Source organism: Hordeum vulgare, chromosome 1H, assembly GCF_904849725.1.
Source record: "Hordeum vulgare subsp. vulgare chromosome 1H, MorexV3_pseudomolecules_assembly, whole genome shotgun sequence".
In the NCBI taxonomy this organism is placed as follows: domain Eukaryota; kingdom Viridiplantae; phylum Streptophyta; class Magnoliopsida; order Poales; family Poaceae; genus Hordeum; species Hordeum vulgare.
The window spans coordinates 478,958,706-478,976,023 of NC_058518.1; the positions used below are offsets into that span (position 1 = coordinate 478,958,706).

Below are 17,318 nucleotides of genomic sequence, written 5' to 3' on the forward strand. Positions count from 1 at the left end.
GGTACGCCCGACGCAGGAGATCCTGATGACAACCAGCTGAAGTGGGAGTTCAATGAGGACTCTGGCCGTCTGTATGTGAACTATCCGGAAGACTGAGGCCGTGGTCGTGTTTGTGGGCCAACATGCGGGATGCCTTAGTTTATTTGTTTTATGTTTAAGTCCGTAGCTGGACCTGCTGCTACTCTGAATAATGTGTGTCTGTAAGCTATATGTTATATTCTTAACAGATGGCAAGTGTATGCCCTACTTGTTACTCTTTTAATTATGCATTGTGATGATTATCCTATTTGCGAAACGCATATATGCGCCCCTTTCCCCTTTTGAGGCCTCGCCCCCAAATAAGGAAAGGGCCACTTCTTAGTCGTTACACTCCTAGATTGGTTAGGTGTCGCTTGGGAGCCTCCTACTTCGTGTTGTGGAATTGAACCAAGTAGTTTGTACAGGCAAGGAGATTGCCTACTTCGTGAAGATCTACCCTGAGTGAGGCTTGTCCTTCGTGGACGTAAGCCATGGTGGAATAGGCAAGGCCGTTTCTTCGTGAACCCCTTGTGGGTGGAGCTCTCCATGGACTCTCGCAGCCGTTATCCTTCGTGGGTTGAAGTCTCCACGAACGTGGACATACGATAGCACCACTGATGTCTACTACGCAACCTTCTCCTTGTAGACGTTGTTGGTTCTCCAAGTGCAGAGGTTTGTAGGACAATAGAAATTTTCCCTCAACTGGGTGACCTAAGGTTTATCAATCCACGAGAGGCACAGGATGAAGATGGTCTCTCTCAAGCAACCCTGCAACCAATTGACAAAGAGTCTCTTGTGTCCCCAACACACCCAATACAACGGTAAGTTGTATAGGCGCACTAGTTCGACGAAGAGATGGTGATACAAGTGCAATATGGATGGTAGATATAGGTTTTTGTAATCTGAAATTACAAAAACAGCAAGGTAAGAAATGGTAAAAGTGAGCATGAACGGTATTGCAATGCGTGGAAACAAGGCCCAGGGTTCATACTTTCACTAGTGAAGTTCTCTCAACAATGATAACATAATTGGATCATATAACTAGCCCTCAACATGCAACAAAGAGTCAGTCGAAAGTCACTAATAGCGGAGAACAAACGAAGAGATTATTGTCGGGTACGAAACCACCATAAAGTTATTCTTTCTGATCAATCTATTCAAGAGTTCGTACTAGAATAACACCTTAATATACATATCAACCAAGACCCTAATGTCACCTAGATACTCCATTGTCACCTCAAGTATCCGTGGGCATGATTATACGATATGCATCACACAATCTTAGAATCATCTATTCAACCAACACATAGAACTTCAAAGAGTGCCCCAAAGTTTCTACCGGAGAGTCAAAACGTGTGCCAACCCCTATGCATAGGTTCCCAATGTCACGAACCCGCAAGTTGATCACCAAAAGATACATCGAGTACTCACATGAATCCACGTGTGCCAACCCATATGCATAGGTTCCCAATTGTCACAAACCCGCAAGTTGATCACAACAGATAGACACGTGCAAGACATACATCAAGTGTTCTCAAAGACTCAATCCGATAAGATAACTTCAAAGGGGAAACTCAATTCATTACAAGAAGGGAGAGGGGGAAGAAAATCATAAGATCCAACTATAGTAGCAAAGCCCACGGTACATCGAGATCAAGACATCTCAAGAACACGAGAGAGAGAGAGAGATCAAACACATAGCTACTGGTACATACCCTCAGGCCCGAGGGAGAACTACTCCCTCCTCGTCATGGAAATCGCTGGGATCATGAAGATGGCCACCGGAGATGGATTCCCCCTCCGGCAGGGTGCCGGAACGGGATCCAGATTGGTTTTTGGTGGCTACAAAGTCTTGCTGCGGCAGAACTCCCGATCTAGGTTTCTTTCTGGAGGTTTCCGTATTTATAAGACCAGATGGCGTCGAGAACAAGTCAGGGGGACCCACGAGGAAGTCACAAGCCCTTGGGGCGCGACCAGGGGTGTGGGGCGCCCCAAGGCTTGTGGCTTCCTCGGGACTCTTCTCCGGTATCTTTTTCTTCCGGTATTTTTTATATTTTCCAGAAAAAATCTTTTCGGGGATTTTCTTCCGTTTGGACTCCGTTTCAAAATCTCCTCTGAAAGGGGTCAAAAACATGGAAGAAACAGGAACTGGCACTTGGCACTGAGTTAATAAGTAAGTCCCAAAAAATATATAAAAGGCATGCAAAACATCCAAAGTTTGACAAGATAATAGCATGGAACCATCAAAACATCCCCAAGTTTAACTCATGCTCGTCCTCGAGCAGGGAAGTGATAAAGACCGAATATTTGATGTGGAATGCTACCTAACGTAGTTATTCTTTGTAACTTCTTTCATGTGACATGAATGTTCAAATCCATAAGATTCAAAGCAATAGTTTGCTATTGACATGAAAACAATAATACTTCAAGCAAACTAGCAAGGTAATCATAAACTTTCGAAATAACAAGGCCAAAGAAAGTTATCCCTACAAAATCATATAGTCTCGCTATGCTCCCCACACAACTAATTTAAATCATGCACAACCCCGGAATTGGCCAAGTGATTGTTTTTGCACTCCTACTTTCTCAAACTTTTTATAACTATCACGCAATACATGAGCGCGAGCCATGTATATAGCACTATAGGTGGAACAGAGTGTGGTGGTGGTTGTGAGACAAAAAGGAGGAGATGGTCACATTGACTCGGCGTATCAAAAGGCTATGGAGATGCCCATTAATAGATATCAATGTGAATAAGTAGGGATTGCCATACAAAGGATGCACTAGATCTATAAGTATGTGAAAGCTCAAAAGGAGAACTAGTGGGTGTGCATCCAACTTGCTTGCTCACGAAGACCTAGGGCAATTTTGAGGAAGCCCATCATTGGAATATACAAGCCAAGTTATATAATGAAGATTCCCACTAGCATATGGTAGTGACAAAGCAAGAAGCTCTCAATCATGAAGAACATGGTGCTATCATGAAGCACAAGTGTGGAAAAAGATAGTAGCATTGTCCCTTCTCTCTTTTTCTCTCTTTTTTTCATTTGGCCTCTTAGGCCTTTTTTTCTTTTCTCTTTTTTTTCTTTTTGGGCTCTTTGGCCTTTTTTTCCTCACATGGGACAATGCTCTAATAATGATGATCATCACACTTTTATTTACTCACAGCTCAAAGATCACAATGATGATGACTCCATAGGAAATGCCTCCGGCAGTGTACTGGGATGTGCAACGATCTAGCATGGCGTATGATGTTGAAACATCTTGCTAGCTATCTTACGATCATGCAATGGCAATATGAGAGTGACGACACAAGTCATGAGACGGAACGGTGGGAATTGCATGGCAATATATCTCGGAATGGCTATGAAAATGCCATAGTAGGTAGGTATGGTGGATGTTTCGAGGAAAGGCATATGGTGGGTTTGTGCACCGACGAGAATTGCGCGACACTAGAGAGGCTAGCAATGGTGGAAGGGTGAAAGTGCGTATAATCCATGGACTCAACATTAGTCATAAAGAACTCACATACTTGTTGCGAAAGTTTTTATTAGTAATCGAAACAAAGTGCTAAACGCATACTCTGAGGGGAAGGGTTGGTAGGTATTAACCATCGCGCGATCCCGACCGCAACACAAATGATGACAATCAATAGATCAATTATGCTCCGACTTCCTAACATAGCGGTTCACCATACGTGCATGCTACGGGAATCACTAACTTTAACACAAGTATTTCTAGATTCACAACACCCTACTAGCATAACTCTAATATTACCATATCCATATCTCAAAACCAATTGAGAGGAATCAAACTTCTCTTACTAATCAATGCACATGAAGATGGAGGTTTTTGTATCCTCTTTGGGTACCTATCAAATTTGGGACTACTTTCATAGCATAAGCCAACTACCAAATCATGCACCGCCGTGCTCTAAAGATATAAGTGAAGCACAAGAGCAAAAGTATCTATCTCAAAAGATATAAGGGAAGCACAAGAGCAAAAGTATCTAGCTCAAAAGATATAAGTGAAGCACAATGAGCATTCTAGCAAAATCACGATGAGTGCATCTCTCTCTCTCTCTCTCTCTCAAAAAGGTGTGCAGCAAGGATGATTGTGACACAACAAAAAGAAAAGACTCCTACGATACAAGACGCTCCAAGCAAAACACATATCATGTGGTGAATAAAAATATAGTCCCAAGTAAAGTTACCGATGGATTGAAGACGAAAGAGGGGATGCCTTCCCGGGGCATCCCCAAGCTTAGGCTTTTTGGTATCCTTGAATATGGCTTGGGATGCCTTGGGAATCCCCAAGCTTAGGCTCTTGCCACTCGTTGTTCCATAGTCCATCGAAACTCTACCCAAAACTTGAAAACTTCGCAACACAAAACTTAACGGAACTTCGTGAGATGGGTTAGTATGATAACGAGAAAATCAATCACTTGGGTACTGTCAAAACAAGACTCATAATTATTTTCACACAATGCCTACTGTATATTACTATTTCCACAATTTATATTACTCAAAATAATCTATGGAAACACCAAAACAAGCAAACTATGCATTGAAAACAGAATCAGTCAAAAACAGAACAGTCTGTAATGATCTGAATGATCACCATACTTCTGCACCTCCAAAATTCTGAACAATTAATACAGCAAGGGAAATTTGCATATATATCATCATAAAAAATAATCAACTCAAAATATCTTTCTGTGTAGAAATGAAAAATAATTTCGTGAGCAGAAAGTTTCTGTCTTTTTCCAGCATGATCAAACAACTATCACCCAAGCGAACATAAAGGCTTTACTTGGCACAAACGCTAAGGGTAACACAAAAAACAAAATCATAACATAATTATGATGGTGTGGACAAAGCAAAACAGAAATCAAAAAGAAAAAATAAATTCAGTGGGTTGCTTCCCAACAAGCGCTATCGTTTAACGCCCTTAGCTAGGCATTGATTTCAATGATCCTCACATAAAAGGTAAGGATTGAAACACAACGAGAGCATCATGGAGCATATGGCTAGCACATTTAAGTCTAACCCACTTCCTATGCATAGGGATTTTGTGATCAAACAATTTATTGGAGCATGAATCAACTAGCATAGGAAGGCAAAACAAGCATAGCTTCAAAAATTTCAACACATGGAGAGGAAGCTTGATACTATTGCAATAACTAGAAGCATATGATCCTCTCTCATAGTAATTTTCAGTAGCATCATGAATGAATTCAACAATATAACCAGCACCTAAGGATTTCTTTTCATGATCTACAAGCATAGGAATTTTACTACTCTCCACATAAGGAAATCTATTCTCAAGAATAGTAGTGGGAGTATCGAAAAGACTTGAGCACTACAAATTGTGTCCTCAATGGAAAAACAAGGTTTAGCAAAGGGGTTCTCCAGAGTATGACAAGTTTTATCATCCCTCTTCTTTAAAGCATAAGTATCCTCACAATAATCATCATATATAGGGGGCATGTTTTCATCAAAATGATTTTGATCATTCAAAGTGGAAGAACTAAAAAGATCATCCTCATCAAATATAGCATCCCCAAGCTTGTGGCTTTGCATATCGTTAGCATCATGGGTATTCATAGAATTCATGCTAAGAACATTGCAATCATGCTCATCATTCACTTATTCTATGCCAAGCATTCTATGTAATTCTTCTTTCAGCACTTGAGCACAATTTTCCATCCCATCATGCTCACGAAAGACATTGAAAAGATGGAGCATATGAGGCATCCTCAATTCTATTTTTTGTAGTTTTCTAGCGAAAGAACAAGAAACAAAAAGATTTGATTGCAAGATCTAAAGATATACCTTCAAGCGCTAACATCCTCGGCAACGGTGCGAGAAAAATGTTTGATGTCTACTACGCAACCTTCTCCTTGTAGACGTTGTTGGGCCTCCAAGTGCAGAGGTTTGTAGGACAGTAGCAATTTTCCCTCAAGTGGGTGACCTAAGGTTTATCAATCCGCGAGAGGCGTAGGATGAAGATGGTCTCTCTCAAGCAACCCTGTAACCAAATAACAAAGAGTCTCTTGTGTCCCCAACACACCCAATACAATGGTAAGTTGTATAGGTGCACTAGTTCGGCGAAGAGATGGTGATACAAGTGCAATATGGATGGTAGATATAGGTTTTTGTAATCTGAAATTACAAAAACAGCAAGGTAACAAATGGTAAAAGTGAGCACGGACGGTATTGCAATGCGTGGAAACAAGTCCTAGGGTTCATACTTTCACTAGTGAAGTTCTCTCAACAATAATAACATAATTGGATCATATAACTAGCCCTCAACATGCAACAAAGAGTCAGTCGAAAGTCACTAATAGCGGAGAACAAACGAAGAGATTATTGTCGGGTACGAAACCACCATAAAGTTATTCTTTCTGATCAATCTATTCAAGAGTTCGTACTAGAATAACACCTTAAGATACATATCAACCAAGACCCTAATTGTAATGCCCCAAGTGCAGGTTTTTCCCTTTTTTGTAACCTTCCTTGTGGGGCCACCTTGTCAGAGATTGTGATGTTGTTATTTTGTGCCATGATTTCATGTGTGTTCCCTAGTGCTTACTTCACTTGCATGCATGCACCACATATCATCCCTTGCCATGCCTTATGTTTGTATGTCAGGATCATGCTTGCATATGCTCTTACTAGGGTGAGTAGTGGGTGTTATATTTCATGTGATCTTGTGTTGTGTGCCTTGTGTGGAGTGTAGCATGTGTAGCAAGTGCTCATCTATATTTTCTTTCCTTTCAAAACCAACCACCTTCTTCCCCCCTCTATATTTTTCCCTATACAAAAATTCACCTCTTTCTTTCCTTTAAAAATAATGCCAATGTTTTAGCTAGAATTGTGGTGGATGAGTATGTAAGTTGCTGGTTTTGTATGGGTGTTCATAGGGGCATATATAATCACAAAACAGATCAAAATATTGCTGTTCTGTAAAATATTTATTTGCTCCTAAATTCTTGTTCTGTTTTTTATAAAGTAAGGTTTAGTTTTCCCAAGTCCAGGGAGGTTCTTGTGTTTTTTTTGTCATGTGTTTACTACCTTGGGCATTCCTTTCTTCTCTTGTATTCCTGTTAAAAGAAACTGCTTAGGGGGGAGTTCATCCATTATATTTTGCCAAGATGGGCTGGTTCCCGCGCAAGGAGTGGCCCAGCTACTCCTCCCTCGCGAGTAGAGGCCCAGACCCGACGCTCCTTCCTCCTGTTGACGCCGTGGCTTTTCCCTGCAGTTTTCCCGTCAGTCTGAGAGTGCTCCTGTTGACGCCGTGAGGGCGCCAACGTCGAGGGGGCCCTTATAACCCGGGCGTCCGTGCCTCCCCCCTCCTCCTAGGGTTCCTCCTCTCCCCAGTCCGCCGCCGCCACCTCTTCTCCTTCCCATCTCTCACCTCCCGTCGACAGTAGGGGTCCTGTAGGGGTAGACCGAGTGGTGCAGCTCCTCGCCGGCGGGCGCCTTGCTCCCGCCTCCGATCGCCGCCGTCGCCATGTCCAGGAGCTCGGGGTGGATCCCCGCGATCCATTCCCGGCACTAGGAGCCCCGGGAACCGACTACTCCGCCGGATCCGTCCACGTCTACGGCGAGTTCCCGGTGCTCTTTCCCCTGCAGCGGTTCTTCGGTTTAGGAAGAGCTACTCCGACGTCCTTCTTCCTCTCCGGCGCTCTCTCGTCGCAGATCGGCGCCCCCTCTTCCGGTTCTAGGTGACGACCGCCCTCCTCCCTTCTCCATGTTTTAGATGGCGTGGTAGAGGCGCTTCTCTGTTCCCAGGAGAGGGCGACAGGAGCGTGTGTGTGCGTGGTGAGTAGCAGGCGTAGTTGGTTCGATGAGGGGCGGTTCAGGGTAGGCGCGCAGGGGCCTTTCCCTCTCCTGTAGGCGTAGTAGAGGCCCGGACAGAGATGCAGCTCCGGTGACCTCCCTGTCACCGGATCGCAGGTGCAGGCCTGCAAACAGGAGCGAGGCCATGTCAGGTTGGCTTAGTGCCCTCCTCTGTCAAACAATGCGTCGTAGCACAGTGGTAGATGGTGCGTTGATCTTTCATCAGGTGTAGGGTTCGAATCCCAGTAGAATCATCCCCCCTTTTTTTGCTTTCTTTTCCCTGTTTTATCAGCAGGGCAGAGCAGTTAGTAGTTCCTCTGTTTGGGTCCCTTTTTGTCGAGTACCTAGAGCCTAGCAGAGTGGTAGGATGGCGGCTTGCACTCCAGCAGGTCTGGGGTTCGACCCCAGCACCTCCCCCTTTTTCTCTGAACATTGTTTTCTTGTCAATCTTTTTCCCTTCCTTGCTAGATGGTAGCTAAACTTCCCTATTTGCATGTGGTATTTTTTTTCCCCTTCCTTGGCCTTTAGTTTTCTCCTTTCCTGCATAGTGTGTGCTTGTAATAGGCTTGGTGTAGGTTGGTGTTGGGGTGTGTGCATGGTGGCACACCCACAAGGGGTGTTTTGTTCATAAGAGTTTGTGTTTGTGTTTGAACTTGCTATGCTTGTGATGGCTATGGTGGGTGCACCTTAGTGAAGTGGAGCTAACCTTGTTATATGGGTGTTGTGAGATGCTTTGACATTTGAGTGTGTTGTGCCTTGAGGTGATAAGAGGCACTAGCTACTCTTGTATAGCCCCAAACTCTTGAACTTTGGTGTGGGCTAAGGGATCTTGTAGTCTTAGTTGTTTGCATTGGAAGTGGGGTGTGGATGCCTCCCCCTCATCACATGTTTTGGGGTGATGTGAGGTTCTAGATAGCTATCTATGTTAGCATGTGAGGGTGTGGTTTGTTGTGGTAGTTTGCATATTGTCGGTGACATGAAGACTAGGAAGATCCTAGTGATGCTTGTGAAAGTGTGCACCATCACATGCCCATATGTGGGGGGTGTGCATACTTTCTTGTAGTTTAAAGATCTCTTATGTGTGAGCTTGATGCTAGTGCTTGAGAGGAATTGTGTGTGTTGGAGTTGTTGATGTGCATGACACAAACATGGGGTTCAAACCCCCATGTCACTTTGTCATTGTGCACATGAAACTCTCCTATGTACTTGTCATCTTGTAAGCATACCTTATGGATTTGCATTTTCATTTTTGTTGAAAGTTTGGGGCTTTGTTTCCATGATATAGATGGAGCCCAAAGGCATGGATCTTGGGGTGCTAGTTGTAGGGGTTTGTGATCAATACCATAGTGGTGTCAAACACCTCTTGGGAACTTGTGTGTGCAAACTATGCCTAGACAAAGTGGGCATGTGGCTGAAAAATTCCAGTTTTTGAACTCTGAAAATTTCACTAAGTCTGGAATGCTGAAAACATTTTCCTCCCCTGTAGATAAGGTTGTGCTGGTCATTATGTTGAGAACTGGACTTAGTTCAGTGCTAGTGTTTTGAACCTGGTATGTTTGTGAAGCTTCCTGTCAATTTTCAAGTCACTTGGAGTCCAGTAGCTTGTGTTTTGATTGCTGTCAAAAAGCTTCAGAACAGAAACAGTAACTCAGGTGCAGGAATTTTCACTAAGTCCCTGAGAACTGATGGTTTTGGGAAAGTTTGTGGCCTTGTATCTTCTAGAGTTTAATTCCTTTTGCTGTGATTCTAGGCTGGATATGGTAGTGTTCTTGGTTGGAAACAGCCACATATATTATTTGTCATGTTTGAAGACCTGTAGCTATGTTGCATGTTGCTCTCAAACAGCTAAGATGCAGAAACTGGCAGATTGCGTAGTTTTGACATTTTGTTCAAAGTTTGCGTTTAATTGTTGTTGGAGTGTTCTACCTTGCTCCATTTCATTCATGTTGGGTTCATATATGTCTTGGCAACCTGGGAACACCAAATTTGTGCCAATTATGTGTGTGGTGATGAATCTTTCACGTAGGGCTTCATATCGTGTTTCGTTGTTTCCCGTTGATCCGTAGCTCCGTTTGCAAAGTTATTTATATGGTTTTGCACCATTTTTACGAGATGCATCTGTTCATTTCATTACCATGCATGTCCAAATAGTTTAGTGCAAAGTTCTGTCCAGGAACTTGTTGTAATTATTCTTGCTTGTGTTAGTGTTAGAAATAGTGGTGCATGCTCAACTTTCATCTCATGCACCATGTGATTGTTGCATTTTGTGGTGCTGCTGTTCATTGGCTGTTATTCTTGTACTGGGTAGCACCGGGAGCAGAGTCCGATTACGTGGAGTCAGGAGAGTACGTGCAGGACGATCCGGAACCATTCCAAGCTGAGGATATCACAGGCAAGATGACATGACCTTGATCCCATATCTAGACTTGTTATGTTAGTTTCGATTCCACATCATTTGCTCGCTGCCTACCACTGAAAATATATTGCCTCTTCATATGCCATGAGCCTAACCACCTTACTCCTTCCTAGCAAACTTGCATGGCTAGGTAGGCTTGCTCAGCTACTAATGTTAGCATTGTTAGTTGCAGGTTTATAACTCATGAGTTGTCATGAGCTTGATATCATTATATTAATTTCTGTTATTAAATTGATGTATCTATATACTTGGTAATGACGGGAGGCCTAGCCCTTTGCCGGGTGTCTTGTTCCGTTATTGCCGCCTTAGTTACCGGTTACCGGTGTTTGATTCCATAATGTTCGCTCCTAACACATTCGGGGTTGTTATGAGGACCCCCTTGATAAATCGCGTAGTGTTAAGGCTTGTCCGGCAGGACCCAACTTTGGTACTATTTGCTAATCACCTAATAATAATCTGCATAGGGAATAGCTACCCCGAGGATTCTAATCAACAACCCGGGCCAGTGCTCCTCATGAGTGTTGGTCCAAACTGGTCTGCCTGCGGGGCCACCACAAGGAAACTTGAGGTTTGGCACCTGTAGCTAGTTCCATCCGGCGTGTCCTGAGACTGAGATACGCGGCTCTTATCGGGGTCGTCGACACGTCGGGAGGTCCTGCTAGTCTTGTCTTGCCTTAGCGGAATATCTTGCGTATAGGAATCCCGGTGAAGCTTTGGTTTTCCCCAAAGTTGAGGTTTTCCCTCTAAGGAATCCGACGAGATCACGAGATTCGTGATAGAGGATGCCTTTGCGGCCTGTGTTCGTTTGTGATGGACTAGTTGGAGCACCCCTGCAGGGTTTAATATTTCGGAAAGCCGTGCCCGCGGTTATGTGGCAACTTGGAATATTTTGTTAACATCCGGTATTAGAAAACTTAAACATAAACTAATAAAATATGCCAACTGTGTGCATAACCGTGACTGTCCCTTCGAAGATCTCTCTTCGATCCGGAACACGGTGGGGTTATGAATGCCGTAGGTAGGTGTTCAGGATCACTTTCTGATCAAGTACTCACGACCGATAGCATAGAACACCGTCACTTCTTCTTTGCGTAAGTTAGCCACTTATTCAACCTTAGGATGCAGCAGCCCGAAACACTTCACCCCCTTCCTTACCCAATGACATGACTAGATCTGGCACCAAGGCCTTAGATTGCTGAGTCCCCGTGGCTCACGGATTCCTCCGAAACTTCCAGCAGGTACAGGTACCCCAGAGGCAGAGGATCTCGACGGCACCCAACTGGCGTGGCAGTACGACGAGGAGACCGATCGCCTTTACGTGAACTATCCAGAAGACTGAGCCGTGGTCGTGATCGTGGGCCCGCAGCGGGTAGCATAGCATTTCCCTTGTTTTGTAGTCCGTATCGGAACTACCTTGTTTGTAACTGCGTTGTACTCTGTATTTTTATTAAGAAGACAGTTGAATCCCAGATTGTCTACTTTATTTATTATTATGTGCTATGTTTACTTGCTTGCAAAACACTTAGATGCGCTCCTTTCCTATTCGGGGGCCTCGACCCCCAGATCGGAAAGGACCGCATCTTGGTCGTTACACTAATGTCACCTACATACTCCATTGTCACCTCAAGAATCCGTGGGCATGATTATACGATATGCATCACACAATCTTAGAATCATCTATTCAACCAACACATAGAACTTCAAAGAGTGCCCCAAAGTTTCTACCGGAGAGTCAAAACGTGTGCCAACCCCTATTAATAGGTTCCCAATGTCACGAACCCGCAAGTTGATCACCAAAACATACATCGAGTACTCACATGAATCCACGTGTGCCAACCCATATGCATAGGTTCCCAATTGTCACAAACCAGCAAGTTGATCACAACAGATAGACACGTGCAAGACATACATCAAGTGTTCTCAAAGACTCAATCCGAGAAGATAACTTCAAAGGGGAAACTCAATTCATTACAAGAAGGGAGAGGGGGAAGAACATCATAAGATCCAACTATAGTAGCAAAGCCCACGGTACATCGAGATCAAGACATCTCAAGAACACGAGAGAGAGAGAGAGAGAGAGAGAGAGAGAGAGAGAGAGAGAGAGATCAAACACACAGCTACTGGTACATACCCTCAGCCCCGAGGGAGAACTACTCCCTCCTCGTCATGGAGATCGCTGGGATGATGAAGATGGCCACCGGAGATAGATTCCCCCTCCGGCAGGTTGCCGGAATGGGCTCCAGATTGGTTTTTGGTGGCTACAGAGGCTTGAGGCGGCGAAACTCCCGGTCTAGGTTTCTTTCTGGAGGTTTCCGTATTTATAAGACCAGATGGCGTCGAGAACAAGTCAGGGGGACCCACGAGGAAGTCACAAGCCCTTGGGGCGCGGCCAAGGGGGTGGGGGCGCCCCCAGGCTTGTGGCTTCCTCGGGACTCTTCTGCGGTATCTTTTTCTTCCGGTATTTTTGATATTCTCCAGAAAAAATCTTTTCGGGGATTTTCTTCCGTTTGGACTCCGTTTCAAAATCTCCTCTGAAAGGGATCAAAAACATGAAAAAAATAGGAACTGGCACTTGGCACTGATTTAATAAGTTAGTCCCGAAAAATATATATAAGACATGCAAAACATCCAAAGTTTAACAAGATAATAGCATGGAACCATCAAAAATTATAGATGCGTTGGAGACGTATCAACCACCTATCGGAAGCATGCCAAAAATCACCGTGTCCAATCTTTGTGTTTGATCTTCCAAAACTCTACTCCTTACTAACATGTGCAATGTATTTACTTTCCGTTGCCATATATGTTACCTAGCATGTATAGGATGCACTAGACTTGTTAGAATTGCTAAAATCTGCCAACAATTAAAATTGGGAAAAGGCTAGGCTTTAATTTATGCAAGCAATCTATTCATCCCCCACCCCTCTAAGCATCCCTTCTAGTGATCTCACAACGCTGGATGGGTTTGAATTGAGGATGAAGAGAACATGGTTTTAGTTGCGGTGCAAGCGGCATGTTCACGGATTAAATCCATGGCATACACCTTGCCATCTACGCGTTCGTGGTCCTGCGCAAACAACGTACTCGCGCATGGCGCGCATGGCATGTAACTACGGCTACAATGCGGTCTTCAATGTACTCTTTCCAGGATCTTGATGGGCGGGATGGAGATGGTGATACGCCTCTAACATTTTTTTTATTATTTCATGCTACTATATTATTAATGTTTTATGTTTTATACATTATTTTATATCATTTTTAAGAACTAATCTAATAACCCAGTGCATGATTTCGGTTGTTTTCTTCTTATTATTTTTTGTTTTACAGAAAAATTGTACCAAACATATCAAAAAAGTTGACGATTTTTTAAGGATCAGAAGACACATGCGAAGCCTCGGGGAGAGTCTAGAAGCCTCACGAGTCGACGACAAGCCAAGGGCGTGCCTTGCCACCTTGTAGGTCCCTTGTTGCTCCGATCCTTCTGATTTTTTTGTTTTTAAATTCACATATGTTTAGAAAAAAACCTTGTGGGAGCATCCGAAACCAAAGAGCTAATGGTTGAGTTGTGTACTCAAAATAATTTTTATGTAAGACCAATGTTTTTTTGCTACGAACATTTGTTATTTACGTGCGACTTTGACATGTATGATGAAGGTGGATGGATTTATATAAATTTGAGAGTCCGAATTTAAGGTATGTGATTACCGGACACGAGATATAGTAAAAGGCAGTCTGGACATGTTCGGACACGTCCGCGAACATATAATGAACCGAATTTGTGAAATCCAGCTGTAGAAAGAAGAAAGGTAGGAAGCCATCGACAACAAGGTACGTATATGAGCACGAGTTCGAAAGAAGAAGGAAGAAAAACCTGAGTACAGGAACACCGTCTGTCCATGCATATGATTGAGCAGCGTAGCATCGGCCACAGGACCCATCACCCTCCTCATTCCCGGACCCCAGTTCACCGGCGGATGGCATCGGCACACGTCGCCCCTCCCGGCTAATCGCCACGCCCGGGATTCAGTTCGCGGCAACTCTGGGCTCACTTGAATACTAAAAGGCGGGCGAGATAGGTCAGTCGATCGATGCGTGCACCCGCACGACACGGCTTCAACAGCTCCTACCAACGTTGTCCATTCTCTCCCATTCGTTTCTCAGCACATTTCCTCTCGCGCGTATGTACGTCGCCGGCACCGGCCCCGCGCGCGCCCACTGGCAACTGCCACTGCCACCTCGAGCCTTCCTTCCTCCCGCCACCACTATATATACGCGCCATGACCGCCCTCACTTCCCATCTCCCACTCGTGCGCCACCACACCTCGAGCTCTTATCACCAGTGCTCCACTGTTGCGATAGTAGTAGCTTGTACGGGGTGTCTGGTTCCGGGACCGATCGCTTTGCTCTGCCTCTCCTTTGCTTGGCTCAGCTCTCCTCTGTTTCTTTCTTGGCAATGGTGGTCCTCGCGAAGCCGGCGGCGCTGGAGCAGATCGCGCTGATGAGGACTCCTGAGCCGTGGGAGAGCTTCTCGGGCGTCCCGGCCGTGGACCTGTCCAGCCCCGGCGCCGCGGCGGACGTGGTGCGCGCGTGCGAGCGGTTCGGGTTCTTCAGCGTCGTGAACCACGGCGTGCCGGCGGGCGTGGTGGACCGGCTGGAGGCGGAGGCCGTCCGGTTCTTCGCGTCTACGCAGGCGGAGAAGGACGCGTCGGGCCCCGCCGACCCGTTCGGATACGGGAGCAAGCGCATCGGGCGCAATGGTGACATGGGGTGGGTCGAGTACCTGCTCCTCGCCATCGACCGCGACACCCTCTCCAAGGCCTCCCCGGCGCCGTCGTCCGCGCTGAGGGAAGCGATCAACGCGTACGTGTCCGCCATGCGCGGGCTGGCGAGGACGGTGCTGGAGATGGTGGCGGAGGGGCTGGGCGTGTCGCCGCGGGGCGCGCTGGCGGACATGGTGACGGGCGAGGCCAGCGACCAGGTGTTCCGGGTGAACCACTACCCGCCCTGCCCGCTGCTGCAGGGGCTGCCGCCCAACTGCAGCGTGACCGGGTTCGGCGAGCACACGGACCCGCAGCTGGTGTCCATCCTGCACTCCAACGGCACGGCCGGGCTCCAGGTCGCGCTCCACGACGGGCGCTGGGTGTCCGTCCCGCCCAACCGCGACGCCTTCTTCGTCAACGTCGGCGACTCCCTCCAGGTACACCCTACATTCGTTCATTCATTCACCGGCGGCCGGACGGAGGACGACCGACGTACGGCAGCAAGGAGAAGAGAATAGTTATAATTAACGAATCGGTCGGGTCGGTGCAGGTTCTGACGAATGGGAGGCTGAGGAGTGTGCGGCACCGGGTGGTGGCCGGCAACGGGCTCAAGTCCCGCGTGTCGATGATCTACTTCGCCGGGCCACCGCTGGCGCAGAGGATTGCACCGCTGCAGCAGCTGCTGGCGGGGACGCAGAGCTTGCCCCTCTACAGGGACTTCACATGGGGAGAATACAAGAAGGCGGCCTACCGCTCTCGCCTCGGCGACAACCGCCTGGCCCCCTTCGAGACGCCACTTGTCGCCATGCCACACGCCGCCCACCACCGGTCCTAGCCAGCCAGCAACTTAATTACATCGCCTAGCTCGACATACCTTGGTAGCTTTCGTACGTGTCGGCGTACGTACACAACGGGAGCTACTGATTGCTACATGCCGGCCTCCGTAGGCCAATGGCCCAGGGGTGACCTGGCCGGACGTAAAGCTACGTACCTAAGCTAGGACCAGGAGCGTGTCTCTGTGTCCTGTCCATGCCGGGACGAACCTCGATCTTGCCGTTGCCGATCAGTTTGGTCAAATGTACATTAGTAGTACCGGTAGTGGCACTAGGGAAGGGATCCATCCATCCACCTTGTGTTGGCCGCGAATGGTTTGTTGACATGCGGTGAAAGTTTGATGTGTGTCGGACCCTTTCCAACAGGTGTGGTTACTAATGGCCCTTCCTATATATGGCGCAGTAGTGCTCTTATGCTTGTCCTTGTCCTTGTCCTTTGCTGTGCTCTGCTTCCTGTCTCGCTTTGCTTTTGTTGCTTCCACTTATAGCTATGCCTGTTCCTCGGTGATTGGCCGTATGATTCTTTTGTAACACTGTTCGGCTTTGGTCTGTTTGGATACTCTAACCTGGTTAGAGTTAGAGTTAGATTCTAACCCTTGAACTAACCTGAACTAACCCTAACTTTAAAGATGTTTGGATGAGAGGGTTAGATGGATAATAAATACTCTTTCTTAATCATTTGGTTACTTTGAACCTCTCTTTTTCCTTGGACCCCACCTACTTTAACCCAAAAGAGCACCTGGATGAGTTAGAGTTTTTGGATGGGTTAGATGCATCTAACAAACTCTAACCCACATGTTTGGATCTTTGAGGGTTAGATGGCTGAAATCTAACCCACTCTAACTCTAACCCTAGGATCCGAACACGGCCTTTAACTTGCAACATCTCATAGCATTTGCCTTTGGCGCCATGCAGTCCCACTGGGACCAGTAATGTCTTTAACAGTGTTTATGATGCCAATAAAGTCTATTGTTCTTCAAAGAAAGTGATTACTAGTACAAACGGCAGCATATATCGCCTATAAATATTTGAAGCCATTTTTATCGAAAACACCCCTTTAAGTGTGAATAGGGACTATTGTTGTTCTATCAGATTACCCATAATGAAAAGTAACGTAGCATAGTAAAATGCATATGTTAATAGTCTAAGTTAATGTTTTTAGAGTGTGTAGTAACATAGGGATAGTAACATTAAGTCTTTAATTTATTAACTTATAAACTCATCTTATTAATTAGTTACTCATAATACGAGTAACTAACTATGTTACTCAATTTTTGTTTCTTCTCATTAATTAGTTGTCACATCATATTTTTTGTTTAGGTGGTATCTATGTCACTACCTATGTTACTCCTAATGTGGGTAGTCTCACAAAAGTGATAACATAGTGTCGCTCCGTTGGTAAGTTATATGCTTTGTTGTTAAGTTGTACGGGTATGCATGAGTGCAC

General features: G+C 45.6%; 1 protein-coding gene across 1 annotated transcript; it reads left to right on the forward strand.

Annotated features, from left to right (window-relative positions):
• Positions 1-14,590: 14,590 nt before the first annotated feature.
• LOC123416361 (gibberellin 2-beta-dioxygenase 3-like) lies at positions 14,591-16,402 on the forward strand. Its single transcript, XM_045106793.1, has 2 exons — positions 14,591-15,475; positions 15,589-16,402. Exons 1-2 carry the CDS (start codon positions 14,732-14,734, stop codon positions 15,871-15,873), a joined length of 1,029 nt encoding a protein of 342 aa, XP_044962728.1. The 5' UTR covers positions 14,591-14,731; the 3' UTR covers positions 15,874-16,402.
• Positions 16,403-17,318: the final 916 nt, after the last annotated feature.

Coding starts and splice junctions, on each gene's coding strand:
- LOC123416361 (XM_045106793.1), top strand. CDS start 14,732: ATGGTGGTCCTCGCGAAGCCGGCGGCGCTGGAGCAGATCGCGCTGATG. Junction 15,476..15,588: donor ACGTCGGCGACTCCCTCCAG/GTACACCCTACA, acceptor GGGTCGGTGCAG/GTTCTGACGAATGGGAGGCT.